Raw genomic sequence first — 20,403 nt, 5'->3', positions numbered from 1 at the left:
TGTATCTTTTGATTATTTATTAATTGGGGCATGGCTCTTATTTTTTTTTTTTTATAAATTTGACTGAATTTTCAAGTGTTTGAAAAATGAGAGCTTGTCAGAGAAATTTGCTACAAAATTCTTTTTACAATTACTATTGTTAACTCCATTTTCCTCCATTTATTCTCTCTCTCCTTTCACCCTGTCTCCTCAAAAGTGGACCATTCCCTCCCCCAATATGCTTTCTCTTTTATCATCCTCCGACCTTCCCAAATTCTGATCTCCTGTTTTCCTTTAGGGTAAGATCGATTTTTATACCCATATTGAGTGTGAATGTTATTTCCTCTTTGAGTCAACTTTGATGAGAGTAAGGTTTACTCACTCCCCTTCTCTTCTCTCTCTTCATCTCCACTGTAAAAGCTTTTTCTGAACTCTTTTTATGGCAGAAAATTTATACCATTCCATTTCTCCCTTTCCCTTTTTCACATTGCATTCTTCTCTCACCCCTTAATTTCATCATTTTAAAAAGATATTATATATATACACACATATAAATATATACACACTCACATACACATACATATGTATATATGTGTGTGTCCTCTAGCTATATATAATCCTTCTAACTGCCATAACAAGACAGTTCTAATGAGTTTCAATTATCATCCTTCCATATAGGAATGTTAATAGATAAACCTTATTAAGTCCCTTATAATATCCTTTCATGATTACCTCCTTATACTTCTCTAGAGTCCTGCATTTGAAAATCAAATTTTTCACTCAGGTCTTGTGTTTTCATCATGAATTCTTGAAAATCCTCTATTTCATTAAATAACCACCCTTTCCTCTAAAGGATTATACTCAGTTTTGCAGGATAGGTGATTCTTTGTTGTAATCATAACTCTTTTGCTCTCCAGAACATCATATTCCAAGCCCTTGGGTCCTGTAATGTAGACACTGCTAAATCTTGTGTGATTTTGACTGTGGCTTAACTATACTTGAATTCACTATACTGGATGTTTATAATATTGTCTCCTTGCCTGGGAGTTCCAGAATTTGACCGTAGTATTCCTGGGAGCTTTCATTTTGGAATCTCTTTGAGAAAGTGATCAGTGAATTCTTTCAATTTGTATTTTACCCTCTGGTTCTAGAATATCAGGACAGTTTTCTTTGATAATTTCTTGAAAGATGATGTCCAGGATCTTTTTATTAATCATGACTCTCAGGTAGACCAATAATTTTAAAATTATCTCTCTTGGATCTATTTTCCAGATAAGTTGTTTTCTAATGAGATATTTCATTTTATTTTCATTTTTTTGGTTTTGCTTTATTGTATCTTGATATCTCATGAGTTAATTAGCTTCCATTTGCTCAATTCTAACTTTTAAGGAATTATTTTCCTCAGTGAGCTTTTGTACCTCCTTTCCCAATCAATCAATTTTGTCTTCTCATTAGCTTTTTATTTTTCTTTTTGCATCCCTCTCAAATCTTTTCCTAATTTCCCCTCTATTTCTTGATTTTCAAAATCCTTTTTGAGCTCTTCCATGACATGAGCCCAATTCTTACTTTAATTTTTGGAGGCTTTTAATGTAGAAGCTTTGACTTTGTTATCATCTTCTGAATTGTGCTTTGACCTTCCTTGTCACCATAATTACTTTATAGTCACAAGTTTTTTAGTTTTTTTTTTTTTTTTTTTTTTTTTTTTTTTGTTGTTGTTGTTGTTGTTGTCTGCTCATTTTCCTATCCTATAACTTGACTTCTAACTCTTTGTTAAAGTAGGGCTCTGTTTCCAGGGTGAAGTGTGCACTGTCCCAAGCTGTTTTCAGAGATCCTTCTAAGGACCTGACTACAAATCCTCTTCTCTGCCCTGGAACTATTAGGAGCGTACCCATCACATTGTAGTTGTAAAATCTTGTATGCTAAAGCAAGAGTCCTGCTTAGCTATCACTGAATCTGGGGTTGGGACTATATTGATGTAGCCTGCATTGGGATTGCCACCTGGATTCCCAACCTGTTGCCATAGACATTTTCTATTAACCTTTCAAGTCTTCTTTGTTGTTTCTGGGCTGAAAGGTCTGGAAGACACTAGTAGGGCAGCTGATTCAGAGTTCCTGCTTCACTGAAGCTGAGGTGGAGATTGGGGCTGGAATCAGAGTTGGGGCCAGGGCTATGCTGGGGTGGCCTGCACTGGGACTGCAGCAGCACTGTTCTTCCACTCTGGTTCCACATATCATTTCTGCTGATTTTCTATGTTTTCTTTCACTGGAAAATGTTCTATTTCCTCTTTTGGGATTTTCTGACACTCTAAAATTTGTTTAGAGTCATTATTTAAAGGAGTTTGGGAGAGAGGTTAGGCAAGTTTCTGTCTTTACTCCGCCATCTTAGTTCTGCCTCTTTTTGTTTTATTTTTAAGCAAAATATTGGAGTATATAATTTAAGGAACAATTAGTGAACATCTAGAAAAGCAAGATAGATAACATGGCTTTATAAAAAAGACCATATCAAATATAATTAATTTGCTTTTATTTAGAGTTTTTATTAGACAGGTAGATCAGAAGACTGCAACACATAAAAGTTTATTCAGGTTTTAGCAAGTTATTTGACATAGTATTCCATGCCATATTAACTGACCAAGCACCCCCTACTTTTGTCATGGGGCACTGAACTGATTACACTTAGATGTTCATCACCCCTAAAATCATTTGTTGAAAGCATAAAAATGCTTTGTGGTTCCTATGGAGAAATGGTAAGATATGGGTTAGATGAAAAAACATTTAGGTAGGCTTTAAACTAGCATCTCTGGTAGAGTGTCTTGGTAATATCTATCAATAACTTTAATAAAAACCTAAAAGTCTTGATTATCAATAAAGATCAGGGGATAGAGATTGGGAAGGGAAATAGAGTAAGCATTTATTAAATGCCTACTATGTGCCAGCTACTGTGCTAAGTGCTTTACAAATACAAATACTCATTTGAATAGGAGTAGCTAATGAGTTAAATGACAGGAATAAGATGCGACAGGCCAGAATGTTGAACTAAATCTAAAAAGATGGAAATTTAATAAATGATTCCCAGTAGATGTCATTGTGGAGCATAATTTGAATGAACAACATTTTTCTCTTTTGTCAGGGAGTAGGAAGAATTGATTTTCTCGGATCACTTTTTTTTTTCCTATCTACTAGGGCTGGAATGGATTATGAATATTCTTCTGAAGTCTATATTTTTGCCTTCCCTTTTCTCACCTAATGGAGACAATCTCAAAGGCCTCTGCTATACTCTGCTTAGAAGTAACAATATAAACTCATGAGGTTTTGAGTCTAGGACAGGCTTTTAAAATGTGCTCCAGAAACCTATGGTAGTTCCCAAGACTTTTCAGGGGGATTGTAATAATAATATTGATATATTAATTTCTAATATGATATATATCATGATATATTGCCCACATAAAGAAAAACTTTTGTGGTTTCAATTTTTAAGAGTGCATAGGGATCAAAAAAGTTTCAGAGCCACTAGTAGGACAAAGATACCAATTTACTGGACTTTATGTCCTTATCTAAAAAACTAGAAAGCTTGAAAATACAAAACATACATACATATATATGTATACATATACACACATATATACATATATATTCTTATATATCTACATTCTATATGTGTGATTTTTTTCTAGTAATAAAGATTCAAATAATCAGCAAGCAAAATCTAAAATATTAGAGAAAAATACTTAGTAATGAGCTATATTGTCTATATATAGCATATAGCAATAAAACAAAACTCTGCTCCCAAATTCCAATCACACAGTAGTTTGGTCTCTACATGAACTGGAGAAAAATATAATTCCCAGTGTTTTAAACTATTTAGGCTCCCCTAAAAGGCACCAGCGAGAGCCTTGCAAAATGAAATGAGTATCAAATTGGGATAAATATAAATTCCCATAGTTGATTTTTAAAAATCAATCTCACAAGTACAAATAGGAGATACGTTGCTAGAAAACAGTTTATCTGAAGGAATAAAATAAAATATTTAGGGAATTTAGTTGACTGAAAACTAAATATGAATCAACAGTGGGATATTGCAGCCAAAAAGCAATTTATTTATAACCTTTAGCCTAATAAAGGTCAGTTCTGAGCCCCATATTTTAGGAAAGAGATTATTCAGTGGAGTATATCCTAAACCAAACTGAAAGAAGGTCCCTGGAAACAGCCTAATGAGATCTGGTGTAAGGAAGTTTTATTGGTAAAAGAAAAGATTTGGGAGAGAAAAATAGCCATTTCCAAGTATTTGAAGGATGGTTTTGTAGAAGGTGATTAAATTTGCACTTGTCCTTTCCACATCACGAGAATAAAAAAGCATCTTGGGGGATTGCGACCCCACAATGCACAAAATCTACTTAAAATATTTTTGCCCTCCCTTTTTACCAGGGAAGAAGTCTGTATTCTTATGGCATTATATGATAAAATATGTTGATATCATATAATACTACACATATATTTTGTGCATTTCTGAATTTTGAAACTTTTTCTGTGTCTTTGCAGTTTCCACAAAATGTCCCCAAAATTCCTATTTAATTTCTTATGCTGATCTGACATATATTGAAACTTTGATGGTGTGAGTTGAGATGGGGAGGTGATAACTGTTCTTTGCTGAGCCGTAAATCAGCAGAACTATGAGGATCAAGTGGAAGTTTCAGAGAGGAAAACTTAAGCTTAATGTTAAGTAAACTTTAACAATTAGAGTTATTGAAAAGTACAATCATTTGTCTCAAAACATAATGAGTTCTTTCTTGCTAAAGGGTTTTAACCAAAATCACATCTTCTATCAAGGATCCTCAAAATTTTTAAATAGGGGGCTAGTTCACTGTCCCTCAGACTGTTAGAGGGCTGGACTATAGTAAAAACAAAAACTTTGTTTTATGGGCCTTTAAATAAAGAAACTTCATAGCCCTGGGTGATGGGGATAATCGTCCTCAGCTGCCGCATCTGGACCACTGGCTGTAGTTTGAGGACCTCTGAATCTAGATTATAGATTGTTTGATGTCATAAAGGACATTCTTGTTCAAATATAGATTGTTTTAGATGAGTTGTGAGTCTCCTTCCCAATTTGTAGATTCTGCAATTCAATCCCCATTCTGAATATAATTTTGTGATCTCGAAAAGTCTCTTAATCTCTCTGAGCCTCTTTTCTCATGTGTAAAATAAACAGAATAAAAACAATCCATATCATCTTTATAGAGTTGCTATGAGGAATATTCTTTTAAAATCTTAAATACCATGTGAATATGAGATATTACTGTTGTTCATAAAATATTTAACAAAAAGTCAGAGTTTAATTCATAAATATTTTTAAAATACCTACTGTGTGTGATATATTGGATTTGAACCCTGCTCTGTCCATGTCAAACACTGTAACCAAGGACTAATTACTTAAGTCTTCTAATCCTCGTTTCTTCATCTATAAAAATCAATGTCGTAATACTTACAATACTTGTCTCATAGGACTCTTATGAAGAAAGGGTGTAAAAGAATTTAAAATGATATTTAGCATTACTTTTATAATCATTATTATGGTATTATTACTTATTCGATAAATTCCCCGGGCTCACAATCATCTCTCAGATCAAATATACAATTTTTTGTTTGGCATTCAAAGCCCTTCACCACCCAACCCTCTTCTACTTTTACAATATTTTTGTATCCCCTCCATGATCCATATACATCAGTATACATGAGTCAATGACACAGGTCTTCTTGCTTATCCTCACACAAGGCTCACTATCTGCTGAATAGGCATTTTCACTGGCTGCTCTTTCCCCAAGTCTAGAACTTTATTCCTGCTTAACAGTTCACTGAATGATTGACTGAATTCTACAATTAGCTTCCAGGGAAAAAGTCATGCAGATAATTCAACCTAGAAGCCCAGAGCTCTTAAGGTAACCCCAAGGATAAAGAATGTCTGAGGGCATTTTCTGCATTTGTTAAAAAAAAAAAAGGAGCTCAAAGGCTAGGGACCACTTTTATAGACCTTTGCTTTCCACATTTGGAAAAGGGATAAGAACTTAAGTTTCTGTGCCTTTGCACTTATCTACTATCCAGTGAGATAAGACATCAAAGCAGACTGTGCTTCAAAATCATATCTAAGCCAAATGGAAAGAACACAAGGAGGTGAGGAGATATGACAGTTGACTGAGCTTTTTAACAGATATCAAGTGAGTTTGCCAGAGGTGGCTTCTAAAGAGATAACTGGAAACCTGTCAATCATCAGGAAATGGGAGACAAGGAGATTGCAATCTGACAAAGAAGTACAGACAATTTGATCTAATAGAATCCATTTTAATTTGCCATAATCAAACTGGATCATCGGAAAGAAATTCATTATATAGTCAGTATGATTGTCGATTTTACTTTACAATGTCTCTTGTTTTGACTCTTAACTACTAGCACTCCTGTTTTGAATTATTCTACTAGCCCCTTTCTCTGTCTCCATGAATCCAATTTCCTCAGTTTTTTTTTTTTTTTTTTTTTTTTTTTTTTTTTTTTTTTTGCGGCTGTTCTTAAACTGGGGGTTTTACCCCCATATACCCATATAGTATCTCATAACTGAATGTGGGGATCACAAGATGTGATTTATTATCATAAATGTTTAATTTGTATGCCTATTTTATATACCTTTATACCTGGGATCACATAAAAATTTTCACAGGTAAAAAGGAGTCACAAGAGGGAAAATTAAAAAAAAACAAACCTTGCTCTATAAGAACACTTCTGATCATGTCACACCCTCATTCAAAAATCCTTCAGTTATTTCTGATAGCCTAATTTGGATACTCTAATGGATCTGAGATCTCACAAATCAGTATTCCACCTATAGTTCAGATCAGAATCTTCTCTCATCCTATGAGATCCTTATCTGAGTCTTCACATTATTGTGCCACAGTTCTCTTTAACTGTCCTGACTCAGTTTCCCTGTACTACTTTCCCTGCACTAATCTTAAGTTCTATCTCAGTTTCCTTAACTGTCCTGCCTCATCCCCCTTAGTTGTAAAACCCCTCTCTGGTCTATTAAGACTGAGGACCATTTGCTCTAAGGTTATAAATTGCTAATGTAAGACTCAAGATAAGGGGGAGTTCAGACTTCCTGACTCCTTTGGTCCTCAAGAATTTACTTTTGTTTATTCAGACATCCTGATTCTGGCTTTTAGTAAGAATTTATAGCCTCCCCCATCTTGACAGAGCCAAATGGGTCTGTGAAGAAAGTTTTCCGCTTCTGTCCCCTTCTTTGTCTGTAACTTTCCACTCTCAGTGTTCTGACTCCACCCTTGCCTTGGTCTACCCCTATAGCTGAACCATGTGGCTATATATGTCATAAAGAACTCAGATTCATCGCTGGATTCTTTGAGATGACAGTCTTGTCCAGCCCTGGGACCAACATAGATCCATTGGTCCCAGTATATCTCTCCATTTAATAAAATATTGAATTGGTCTCTAATTTCTGTCTGGATGGATACTTTGAGACGAGAGTCCTGTCCAATCAATTATGTTCTCCAATTAATAAAATATTAAAAACTCTCTAATCTCTCTCCTGCCTCAGTTTCTCTGGCATTACAACATGAATTCTGACCTTAGGTCCTTTCAATGTGTTTGGGGCATTCTTGTAGAATTAATGATGTTTCATAGATAATGAGGAAGTAGGGTATCAATTATTCAATAAACAAACATTTATTAAGTGTCTAAGATACTCTGTGAAATGGAAATATGCAAAATGAAATAGTTCCTGCCCTTGAGGAGTATACAGTCCAGCCATTTGAGACTATATACCCAATATAAAAAATGCAAAATAGATACAAAGTTTTTGGGGGGATTTTTTTTTGTTTTTTGGGGTTTTTTGTGGGGGAGAGGAATTATGAAATGAGGTAGAAAGAGTGTTAGTTTTTGATCAAAGAAGACCTGGTTTAAAATTCTAATTCTGTCTCCTCTATGTCTTTGATCAAGGATGTTTAACCCTCGTCCACTTTAACTTTAACTTTATCGGTAAATTGGAGGGGATAAGGGTTAGTTTAGAGACTTTCTGAAATCTGTCCATGGGCCCTATGAACCTCCTATGGACCCCAGGTCAAAATCTCTACCTTTTACAATTTTCAAAGGATCTCCTTTATCTTTTCTTTTTTATATTTAATAGTAACTTTTGATATTTGAACTAGTGTTCAAGATAATAGAAGGGATTGTATAAGATTTTTTAAAAGAGATTTCCTTTTAACCTAATAGACCTGTATATTTTAGTCTTTAGTCTAGGCCATAGACTTGTTTTATTATAGCTTTTTATTTACAAGATATATGCATGGGTAATTTTTCAGCATTGACAATTGCAAAATCTTTTGTTCCCATTTTCCTCCTCTTTCCCCCCCACTCCCTTCCCCAGATGGCAGAGGAAGCATGCTAAATATGTTAAAGTATATGTTAAATACAATATATGTATACATATCCATACAATTATTTTGCTGCACAAGAAAAATTGGACTTTGAAATAATGTACAATTAACTTGTGAAGGAAATATAATGCAAGCAGATAAAAACAGAGGGATTGGAAATGCTATGTAGTGACTCATACTCAATTCCCAGAGTTCTTTTGCTGGGTATAGCTGGTTATATTCATTATTGAACAAATGGAACTGGTTTGGATCATCTCATTGCTGAAGATGGCCAGGTCCATCAGAATTGATCATCATATAGTATTGTTGTTGAAGTATATAATGATCTGGTAGTGCTCATTTCACTCAGCATCAGTTCATGTAAGTCTTTCTAGGCCTATCTGAAATCATCCTGCTGGTCAGTTCTTACAGGACAATAATATTCCATAACATTCATATACCACAATTTATTTGGCCATTGTCCAGTTGGTGGGCATCCACTCTAGCCACTATAAAGAGGGCTGCCACAAACATTCTTGAACATACAGGTCCCTTTCTCTTCTTTAAGATCTCTTTGGGATATAAGCTCAGTAGTAACACTGCTGAATCATAGGGTATGCACTGTTTGATACCTTTTTGAGCTTAGTTCTAAATCACTCTCCAGAATGGCTGGATGTATTCACAATTCCACCAACAATGTATCAGTGTCCCAGTTTTCCCACATCCCTTCCAACATTCAGTATAATCTTTTTCTGTCATCCTAGCAGGAGTCCTCAAACTTTTTAAATAGGAGGCCTGTTCACTGTCCCTCAGACTGTTAGAGGGCCGGACTATAGTAAAAACAAAAAACTTTATTTTGTGGGCCTTTAAATAAAGAAACTTCATAGCCCTGGGTGAGGGGGATAATCGTCCTCAGCTGCCGCATCTGACCCACAGGCCGTAGTTTGAGGACCCCTGTCATACCTAGGCAATCTGACAGGTGTATAGTGGTATCTCAGAGTTGTCTTAATTTGCATTTCTCTGATTAATAATGACTTGGAGCATCTTTTCATATGGCTAGATATAGTTTCAATTTCTTCGGCTGAAAATTGTCTGTTCATATCCTTTGTAGATCATGGACTGTTGAACATAACCTCTTTTATACGAATCTCCCTTCTTTAAAAAGGGAAAGAATAAGTCAGAAAAATTTTCATAGAATCTTGCTGCTATTTAATGCTACTCTTGCTCTGTCTTTCTTTGTTGAATGTTTTCACATATATGTATAAGGTATATAGCTCACTCCTATTAATGGATACCAGCATCTCTTTGTCCTAATTAAGTTGTTAGCTTAGTGTCCCATTCAAAGCCAGATCTAACTAGATTATTTGTTAATGCAGTTAAGTCTATTGGTTACTTACTATCCCATCAAAATTTCTTTTTGTAGTTTTTAGTTTGAAAAGAAGTAACATATAGAGATACTACACCAATAGCATTTGTGTTTTGAGAATTATATTCCAGATCTTGATTTCTACAATTCTAGGAAACTATACAGTGGATATTCAAATATGGCTATAGAGGAAGTTTACACTTATGAAAATTTGTTTTAAATAAAGTTGTACATGGCAAAAACTACACGACATGGGAAAAACAAGGAAAATCGCTATCCATTTGCTAGGAAACAGTTTATCTGAAGGAAAACAAATAAAAGATTTATTTGTTTTGGGTTAGAGACCATCTGAAATCAATAGTGTGATATTGAAGCCAAAAAGCAGTTTATTTATAACTTTTAGCCTAATGAAAGTCAGTTCTGAGCCCCAAATTTTAGGAAAGAGATTATTCAAAGGAGTATATCCTAAAGCAAGCTTAAAGAAGGGCCCTGGAAATAGCCTAATGAGATCTGGTGTAAGGAAGTTTTATTGGTAAAAGAAAAGATTTGAGAGAGAAAAATAGCCATTTCCAAGTATTTGAAAGGTGGTTTTGTAGAGGGTGATTAAACTTGCAGTTGTCCTTTCATATATTTGCTGTAGATATTATAATTTACAATGTAGAACATCAAATATGAATATGATCATCATTAATTACTTTTATTCACTGACAGTACACTAGGGCATTCACAAAACTTTATAACTTGCATCTCAAAATTCCCATTTATCTTTCTTGTGATTTTGGGGATGTTTATTTCTTTGAAAAAATATAATAACTCTGAGATATAATAAAAATATTCTTAGGATCATAACAAATATTTTTCTTTTTTAATAAAGCTTTTTATTATCAAATCCTATGCATGGATAATTTTTCAACATTGACCTTTGCAAAACCTTGTGTTCCAAATTTTCCCCTCCTTCCCTCTACCCTCTCTCCTAGATGGCAAATAATCCAATATATGTTAAAAATGTTAAAATATATGTTAAATCTAATATATGTATTCTATTTATACAACTTTCTTGCTGCACAAGAAAAATCAAATCAAAAAGGAAAAAATGATAAATAAAACAAAATGCAAGCAAACAACAACAAAAAGAGTGAAAATGCTATGTTGTGGTCCACACTTAGCATCCCCAGTCCTGGGTTTAGATGCCTTTCTTCATTACAACATCATTGGACCTGGTCTCAATCATCTCATTGTTGGAAAGAGTCATGTCCATCAGAATTGATCGTCATATAATCTTGTTGGTGCCACATATAATGATCTCCTAGTTCTGCTCATTTCACTCAGCATCAGTTCATGTAAATCTCTCCAGACCTCTCTGAAATCATCCAGCTGATCATTTCTTATAGAACAATAATATTCATAACCTTCATATACCATAATTTATTGAGCCATTCTCCAGCTGATGGGCATCCACTCAGTTTCCAGTTTCTTGCCACTACAAAAAGGGCTGCCACAAACATTTTATGGAAAATAATTTTCAAAACACATTTTAAAAACAACTATCTCAAGGGGTAGCTAGATGGCTCAGTGGATAAATAATTGGCCCTGAAGCCAGGAGAACCTGAATTCAAATCCAGCCTCAGACCATCTAATAGTGCCTAGCTGTGTGACCCTGGGTAAGTCACTTAACTCCAATTGCTTCAGGAAAAAAAATAACTATCTCACGTGCTACCTTTGTGTGAAATACAGAAACAAACCCTATCTGGCCATATCAGAGAGCATAAGGGGGAAAAAGTTTAGTGAGCTTCACAAGATATGATGAAATCAGGTTGTGAAGGATTTTAAAAGTTAAAATATGTGAATAGGGAGGCATTGGAGTTTATTAAAAGGAGGAGTTATGAGCTCAGGTCTATGCTTAGGAAAATCACTTTACAAGACAAATGAAGGATAGATTAGGAAGACACTTGAGGCAGAGAAATCAATTATGGGACTGTTATAAAAATCTAGGTGATAGGTAATGAGAGTCTGAACCAAATTAGTGACTGTATGAGTTGAGAGGAGTCATATTATGAGAAATAAAGTGGTAGAAATGGCAAGATTTGCCAACTGTTTGGATTCATGGAGTAAAGGAAATACAGATCAATGATGATGTAGAAGTTATTAATGAATTTGAGAAACTGAAAGAATGGAAGATGATTCATGATAAATAGGGAAATTTGGGAGAGAAGTAGGTATTGGGGGAAAGAGAAGTTCTTGCTCTCCTTGTTCTTCTTATTTTTATTTTTCACTTTCTTCACCTTCTTTTTCTTGTTTTTCCCATTCTTCCCGTTCTTGTTCTCCTCCTTGTTCTTTTTCTTCCTCTTTTTCTTCTTATTCTTGTTCTTCTCCTTCTATTCTTCCTTCTCCTCCTCTTCCTTTTCTTTGTTTTCTCCTTTTCCTCCTCTTCCTCCTTCTTCTTATCTTCTTTCTTCTGTTATTCTTTCTCCAGCATGTTTGACATGTCCCTAGGACCTGCATGCAATTTGAAATGTCTTGTAGGCAATTGGTGATGTGGGACTGGGGCTCAGAGCAAAACTAGGACTCAAAATAGGCCTTGGAGTCATTTGCATGGAGATGATAATTAAAATTACATGAACTAATAAGATAACCATGAAAGATAATGTAGAATTAAGAGTCCCTAGGATAGAGACATTATTCATTCCCTTATTTAAAGGGTAGGATATGATTGATAATCTAGCCAGGAATTGTTAGACAGTTAAAAGGAGAATCAAGAGTTAGCAGTGTTAAAAAAAAAAAATGCAGATGGGACAGTATCTAAGAGGAAAGAGTAGTTGATAGAGCTGTTTTAATTGGACCTAAATGGGGCTCCATGTTGCAATAGGAAGAATATTAGGAATCAGAAGATTCAAGTTCTAATATAAACTTTAAGTTCTTATCTCATCTGTGTGACCGTAAGAACTCATTTAACTCTTTGCTTTTCAACTATAAAATAAGGGGTTAGACTGAATGATCTACATTTCCTTCTAATTGTAAATTCTATGATTTTAAATGTGAAAATTGGTTCTTTAATTTTGTTGTCAGTTAGGATTTAGACTTTACTTGTATATCTGTTCTTTGTGCAATTAATAAATATAAATTAATTTGCTGAACTTATACACTTGTGAATAAATCTGTGAGATTCTAAGGTTGACCAGCTGGCATTTCTCTTCACAGAAAGGAGGTAGAAAGCCCTTTGAAATCAGTGAAAGGATTATGAGAGCAATGTGCAAGGTAGGGGTAAAAGGTGGAGAAAATAGTAATGTAAACCATTTATTAGTCAAATTTCAAATGAACAGATTTCCTTTGAGAGAGCACAGTGAGTTTTATTTATCACTGATTAACAAATGATTAATTTATAAACAATTTTCCTTCCAAAGGATTATATATCAGAATGCCTTTATTTCCTAATTAGATTGTGTCTCTGCACATAAATTAGGGTAAAGTAATGGTGTCTGTTGAATGGAGCATAGAAATCACGCATCTGACTTTACCACTGATTTACTGTATGACCTTGAGCAAGTCATTTATTCTCTCAGTCTAGTTTCCCTAATTATAAAATAGACATAAAAATATTTGCTGACTATCTTAAAGTTTAATGAGTCAAAATAAAATGTGTATAATTCTTAGCAAAGGGAGTTTTTAAAATGTTACTTCTAAAAATTTAGACCTGTGATTTCATTGGTACAATATTGTTACTATTATATATTATTTTTAACCTTGATATTAGACAATTATAGCACTTTTTTCTGTGCCTAGATAATCACTATGTATAATGGAAGGTTAAGTTAAATGGAAGCTCCATTTTTCTTTGTAATTTGGGCAGAGTTAATATCAAAGTTAATTTTCATTAAAGATTTTATGTGTAATATTTCATTTGTTTAACCACATCTTTAGGTAAATGATGCATATAAGCTATTATGTCAACATAATTTAAACAGTAAATGGCTCTTGATTTTGAGGGGGTTTAATTCTAGCTCAGAGAATAAAATGTGGTAAAATGATTGCTGAATCTGAAAACAGAGACCTGAGGTTCAATTGCAATTCAACCAATTTTCCCTTGCTTGACTCTGCACAAGCCACATGAATGTCCCTTGACCTCATTTACTCCTTGTATAAAAAAGGTGTTGGACTCAAAGAATTCTAGAATTTATGATGCTAGCATATTGCCTCCCTGTTAGTAGTTGTAGAATGATTTAATTCAAGTTTTATGTTGAAATGTCCTTTGAGTTGGAAAATAATTTGATGAATTTTTTAATTTGATAGAAATTAAAAGAGCACAGTGAAATAGATTGAGATCCATAATTGCACAGTACTAGAGATGTTATTACTTCCACTACTCCATTTTATTTATTTTCCCCTGCAAGCTAAGCAACTGAGAAAATGCGTAGTTTCCCACAATAGTCATAAATCACTCACCCCACAAATTCTCATGATCTTACAATCTCTGAATGTTTTGTAGATCTGCCTCAAATAGAAAGTTACATTGTTCTAATAGGAGAAGAGCTGTTGCTCATTGAATAATGCATTCTGATACCATTACTTTTAGAAAAAATTAGATTTATTCTTCAACCCACAAAATGGAGTTTGTTTCTTATCTGTCCTCACCATTTTGGGAGCTTTCTAGGTTTAAAAAAAGCTCACATTTTTCAATAAAATAAAAATATATTTTTAAAAAATCAATTTTATAATGATGATTGTTGGAGGGGATGTGGGAAAACTGGGACATTGATGCATTGTTGGTGGAGTTGTGAACGAATCCAACCATTCTGGAGAGTAGTTTGGAACTATGCTCAAAAAGTTATCAAACTGTGCATACCCTTTGATCCAGCAGTGTTACTACTGGGCTTATATCCCAAAGAGATCATAAAGAAGGGAAAAGGACCTGTATGTGCACGAATGTTTGTGGCAGCCCTCTTTGTAGTGGCTAGAAACTGGAAACTGAGTGGATGCCCATCAATTGGAGAATGGCTGAATAAATTGTGGTATATGAATATTATGGAATATTATTGTTCTGTAAGAAATGACCAACAGGATGATTTCAGAAAGGCCTGGAAAGACTTACACGTACTGATGCTGAGTGAAATGAGCAGGACCAGGAGATCATTATATACTTCAACAACAATACTATATGATGACCAGTTCTGATGGACCTGGCTATCCTCAGCAACGAGATCAACCAAATCATTTCCAATGGAGCAGTAATGAACTGAACCAGCTATGCCCAGAGAAAGAACTCTGGGTGATGACTAAAAACCATTACATTGAATTCCCAATCCCTATATTTATGCCCACCTGCATTTTTTATTTCCTTCACAAGCTAATTGTACAATATTTCAGAGTCTGATTCTTTTTGTACAGCAAAATAACGGTTTGATCATGTATACTTATTGTGTATCTAATTTATATTTTAATATATTTAACATCTACTGGTCATCCTGCCATCTGGGGGAGGGGGTGGGGAGTAAGAGGTGAAAAATTGGAACAAGAGGTTTGGCAATTGTTAATGCTGTAAAGTTACCCATACATATAACCTGTAAATAAAAGGCTATTAAATAAAATAAAATTTAAAAAATCAATTTTAGACATTCCAAATGGGAGAGTTTGGGTTTGATAGCAGTTTTGGGAAAAGAATAGAGGGATTTTATGGATTGCAAACTCAGAATGTGTCAACCAATGATGTAGAAATCAAATTAATGAGACCTAGGACTATATTAAGAGGCCTGAGTTTTTTGGAAATGAGGGGTAAGAATCCCATTGTACTCTATCCACATCAGACTTCACCAGTTCTGAATGTCAGGTTAAGAATCACTGATAAATTAGAGAATATCCAGAAGAGAGCAGTCATGATAGTGAAAAATCTTGAATTGTGCCATACGGATTGGTTAAAGGAGCTTGAAGTGTTTAACTTGGACAAGTCTAGAAGGATGAATAAAGGAAGGGACACAAGAGCTATATTCTAATATTTGAAGTTTAGTTTGTCTAGTTTGTCATGAGGGAGAAAATTAGATTTGTTCTTTTGAGCTCTAGATGGCAGAACAATAGATGGATTGTAGAGGGTACATTAAGACTTCATACAAGGAAAAACTTCCTAACAGCTAGAGTCTTTCATAAAGGAAAGGACTTCCTTTATAGGAAGCAGGTTTTCCATCTGTGAAGTTCAAGCAGAAGCTGATCAACCACTTGCCAACTATTTTGTTTATGAATTAATTCAAATTCTGTGACATTACATAAATACTATACTTAAATTGGCTCCCTAAAAGGCCAATCATTTCCTTGGTGGAGAAACTCCCATCATAGACACAGATACAACTCCTCTATCAAATAGCAGATGATGAAAAAGCTGAAATACCTATCACTCTGTGACCAATACAGAAACAATCTCTCACATCTTATTTAGGCAGTTCTCAGGCAACATGCTGCAATGTATCACTTTATTAGAGCTGTTTTCTTACTTCTACTCCCAGTAGAACCAACGAGATTCCAGGAATAATTATAAAATTTTAGTAGCTTTTTCGTCAAAACTGGTTTAGTTAACAAAATCACGAGATTCCAGCAGAATTAAAATATTTCAGATATATTTACCCTTTAAAAATATTTTTATTCTCAAGGCCTAACAAATGCGGTCACAATAAGTAGTTGTTTAGTTGAAAATGTTTGTTGATAATGGCAGCGGCCTCTCTCTAGAACAGGCAAAATCTACGTTTGAGAAAAATGTTATTTTTCTTAAAAAAATGTAAATCTGATGGAAAAGAACAGCTATCTTATAGAGGCAAAACGACAGTCTGGTTATTCTCGGGCAGAGAAAACTAACTGTAGTCTTTCTGAAGCTACTTCCCTTGTCTAAGCTTCAGTTGCTTCATAGATTTTTTTTTTTTTAATGGAGGTGGGAAGTAGAGGACCACAGAGGAGACTCCCAGTTCTAAATTCTAAATTTTGCTGCCAGTGGTCACGAGGGGGCACTGCTAGTCCGATTTTAGACAAGGAGAGGAGCGCCAGAGCCTTCTCCCTTCTTGCAAAGGTAGAGACAGGCCGAGTCAGTCGGTGTGCCTGTCGGGAGGTCGCTAAACTCTAAGCGCACGTAGCTGTGTGACCCCACTAGTAGGATCCTCAGGTCTATCCTTCTTGGGGTTTAGGCCTAGAGGTAGCTGGGCTTTCCCGCAGTCAGCCTCTCCAAGTCCTGTGACGGTGGACTGAGAAAGCCCACTAAACTGGCTTTGCAGGTGGGGCTCCTGTTGGAGGGGGTGGAGGATGAACGCCCCAAAGATTCCGATCCTTCAAGGCAAAGAGGAGCTAGAAGATTCTCCAAACCGAAAGCGGCAACTAAGCGGGCAAAAGGAGAGATTTAGGGAGATAGGGACCAGAAGTTTAGGAAGTAGCTCAGGTGCACGGTGGTATCACCTGTGAAAAGCATCTCATTATTAACATTATAGCTTGTGTTCATTAGAAGGTTGAGGCAGTATTACTTCCACGTGCTGCTTTCTCCACTTTCCCGGAGTCATTGTCTCTGCACAATTGGGGTGGTGAATATATGCTTAGAACTTAAGGGGACTGGACCCGGGCTCACACATAGGACTCAGGTTTACGTAAAGGATAGGAGGTAGGTTCTTCTTGTTTAAAAACAAAACAAAAACTACCCCTTTCACTCTCCTCTCCAGGCAGTTAAACCAGCGATTGATTTTCAAGTTCTCTGGTTCTAGAGTTCAAAGTCCAAAGGATTTTTCGGGGCTGAGATCTATTCTGAGCAGACTTCTTTCTTGGGAGAGTCTGGTTGAGAGCTCCAGCCTCAAGGGAGGGCGCCCTTCTCCTCCGGAGGAGCCCGAGCTTTGTAAAGACCAGGAAAGATTGAGTGGAAGATCCGGGGTTGAGAAGCTTAACAGGAAGATCAAAGAGAAAGTTCTTCTACTGTTCCCCTCTCCCCCGCCCCCCAACTTTTGGAAAGAACTGAGATGGAGGAGGAAAGAGGCAGGAGAGCGTTGGAAGCTTCCCGTGCTAATTAGTTATCTCATTGCGTATAGAAGGCGTGAGCTGAAGCGCTACCGGCTGAGCTCTGCCTCTGACCCTCCGCGGGATTTGGTGTGCTGGGGCCTTTGATTACGCGCGCCTTTACTCCTTGGCCTCAGGTGCCTAGGGTTACGCTAATGCCAAACACCCCAGTCCCGACCCTAGAAACAGCTCCACCCGAGAGCGTCACGGAGTCTACGAAATAGATGCGCAGCTCGCAAATTGAAAGGTGAGGGGCGAGCTTAAGACCTTGGTTGGGTCGGGCTGTTCTGGAGAGGAGAAAGGTACAACTTGATGAGCTAAGGAGGGGAAAGGGGAAAGTAGGATATCCAGCCTCGCCCTCTCTGTGGACGCCGGCCCGGAGATCCACACTACCATCCTTGTTAATAAAGGCAAAGTGGGAGGTACAGAAAGAAGACGTGGGTGCTTCTGTATGTGAAAGAAGTCCTGTTTAAGGGAAGAACTGAAAGGAGCGGATCAGGGAGCTTCTGTGTTTGGGGTGGAGGTGAGGGAGAGAAACAGGGCAGTCGCTGAATTCCACCCCGCCCTCTATCCAGCAGTTGAGAAACCACGGGATAGGGACCGGGAGGGTGCTGAGGAGGAGGTGTATAACACATACGTAAATGAGACACATCAGGGCGACTGTGCATCTGTCTGGCTGAAGGATCCTCCTCCTCCTCCTCCTCCTCAACATGGTACTACGTGTTAAAAAGCCAACACGGAGCAAATAGTAAATAGAGATGCTTGAAGCCACAGAGGAAAGGAGACGAACGGGACCGAACCAAACAGAAGAGAAATTGAAGGAAAGCGAGAACTAACCTAACCTCATGTCTTCCAAATAGATTCCCCAACCGGGCTTATTCCAAAGAGGGGCTGTGATTAAACCCCTTCTCAGCCACCCATCCTTAACCCAGTGACAAACTGGGTCTCGCTTGAGCTCCCTGAAAGGGAATAAGCAATAGATCACTGTCTGTGAACTGCGGTTGCCGTTTGCGAGGGATTTAATTTTCTTGCTTTTACATTTTTCTTCCAGTTTTTTTTTTTTTTTTTTTTAAGGTGTCTGATATTTCCCGATTCCAGCTCTGTACTATTCCGTCTTCAATTTCGCAGATTGTGGATTTTTACCTCATCCTTCTCCCTTTTTCCTCCAAGGAAAGAAAAGGATTAAAAGTTACAAGTATTGTTATCGTTGGGTTTGAAGATTATTCTTCCCCTCTTCCGCTTGGTGTGATTTAAAATTACTAAGTAGTATGTGCACCAACATAGTTTACGAATGGCTGAAAGCCCTGCAGCTTCCCCAGTACGCGGAGTCCTTCGTGGATAATGGCTATGATGACCTGGAGGTGTGCAAACAGATCGGGGACCCTGACCTGGACGCCATCGGAGTCTTGGCGCCCCAGCACCGGCGCCGGATCCACGACGCCGTAAGGAGGCTGCGGGAGCAAGACGCCAATGCCGCCGGCCTCTACTTCACCCTCGAGCCGCAGCAGCTGCAGCCCCAACAGCAGCCTGGTTCCCCTTCCCCAGAAATCTACACCAGCCACCTGGTGGAGCAGTATGAGGGTCAGGCTTGGAGGGAGACTCAGCCTGGCCAGACCCAAGGATCCAGGGGGGGTTCCAGGAACCAGAAAGCAGGGTCCCGCAGCAAGGAACTGGTGACCTATCCCAAACTCAAACTGAAAATCATGATCAGGGATAAACTCGTCCGGGATGGAATCAACTTAAGCAAGCCCCCGTACTCCAATAAGGTAAGAACTAACCTCTCCACACTCTCCTAGCCATCCCACCCCACTAGCATGCTTGTATTGATGAAGGTGGCAGTGTCAGTTTAGGCTTGTCGGTCCCTGGTGAGCAATCTCACATAACAGGGAAGGAAGAATGACACTGATGTTTTGACTTCATTTTACCCCTCCTGAGAAGGAGGTGGTCAACCAACTTCTAATGAACCAAACTGAGATAGGAAAGGGACTTGCTGTCTTCCCCAAGAAGCCCCTTTCATAGCTACTGGTTCTTACTTGTCGGATTGGTTGTTTCTCCTGCTGGACTATAGGAGTATTATTAATGTCCTCTCTCCGTAGCATTTCAGCTTGAAAGAATAGCAGATGTCATTATTTCCCACATTTCTCATCTCCTTTCCTAGTCCTCCTTTTTTTTCCTTCTTTTTTTTGATGTTGCCTCCTGAACTCTCAAATGTTTTCCCATTTAGTTTTTATAGATAAGTAGAGATGCCTTATAGAGAAGAATTCTTTGGAAGTGTTGACTGGAGACTAGAATAATAATAATAAATTTTGATAATAACAAAATAGGGGAAATGCCAGGATTATTGAAAAAAAATAGAAAGTAATATCACCTTTAGATCTTGGGGGGGGGGGGGGGGAGAGGAGAGAATGAATAAAACATGTATTAGGATCCTAGAAATGCCTTAAGGCAATGACTTGAGTTTTCCAAATATAGAACTTACAAAGAAAGCAGCTAAATCAACTGAGCTCGAAGATTGACTAAGCAAATGCTTGAGGTCAGTATGATGTAATGCGTTTGATGGATGTGTTCACCTAGGAAGAAGTCTATGAGGGGTTGATTCATTAAGTAAAACTTTGGATTGTAGACTGCTCCAGATAAGCCACGT

General features: G+C 36.9%; 1 protein-coding gene across 1 annotated transcript in view; it reads left to right on the top strand.

Annotated features, from left to right (window-relative positions):
- Positions 1-17,316: 17,316 nt before the first annotated feature.
- The window catches only part of SAMD5 (sterile alpha motif domain containing 5), a 32,991-nt gene continuing 29,904 nt past the window's right edge, over positions 17,317-20,403 (top strand). Inside the window, exon 1 of the mRNA XM_031968407.1 lies at positions 17,317-19,525. Coding sequence (XP_031824267.1) covers positions 19,028-19,525 — 498 coding nt within the window. The 5' untranslated portion in view covers positions 17,317-19,027. The remainder of the gene's footprint in view (positions 19,526-20,403) is intronic.

This window comes from Sarcophilus harrisii, chromosome 4 (genome assembly GCF_902635505.1).
Source record: "Sarcophilus harrisii chromosome 4, mSarHar1.11, whole genome shotgun sequence".
Taxonomy (NCBI): domain Eukaryota; kingdom Metazoa; phylum Chordata; class Mammalia; order Dasyuromorphia; family Dasyuridae; genus Sarcophilus; species Sarcophilus harrisii.
Note: the sequence above shows the minus strand (reverse complement) of the source record. Positions and strands in the feature narration are given on the sequence as shown.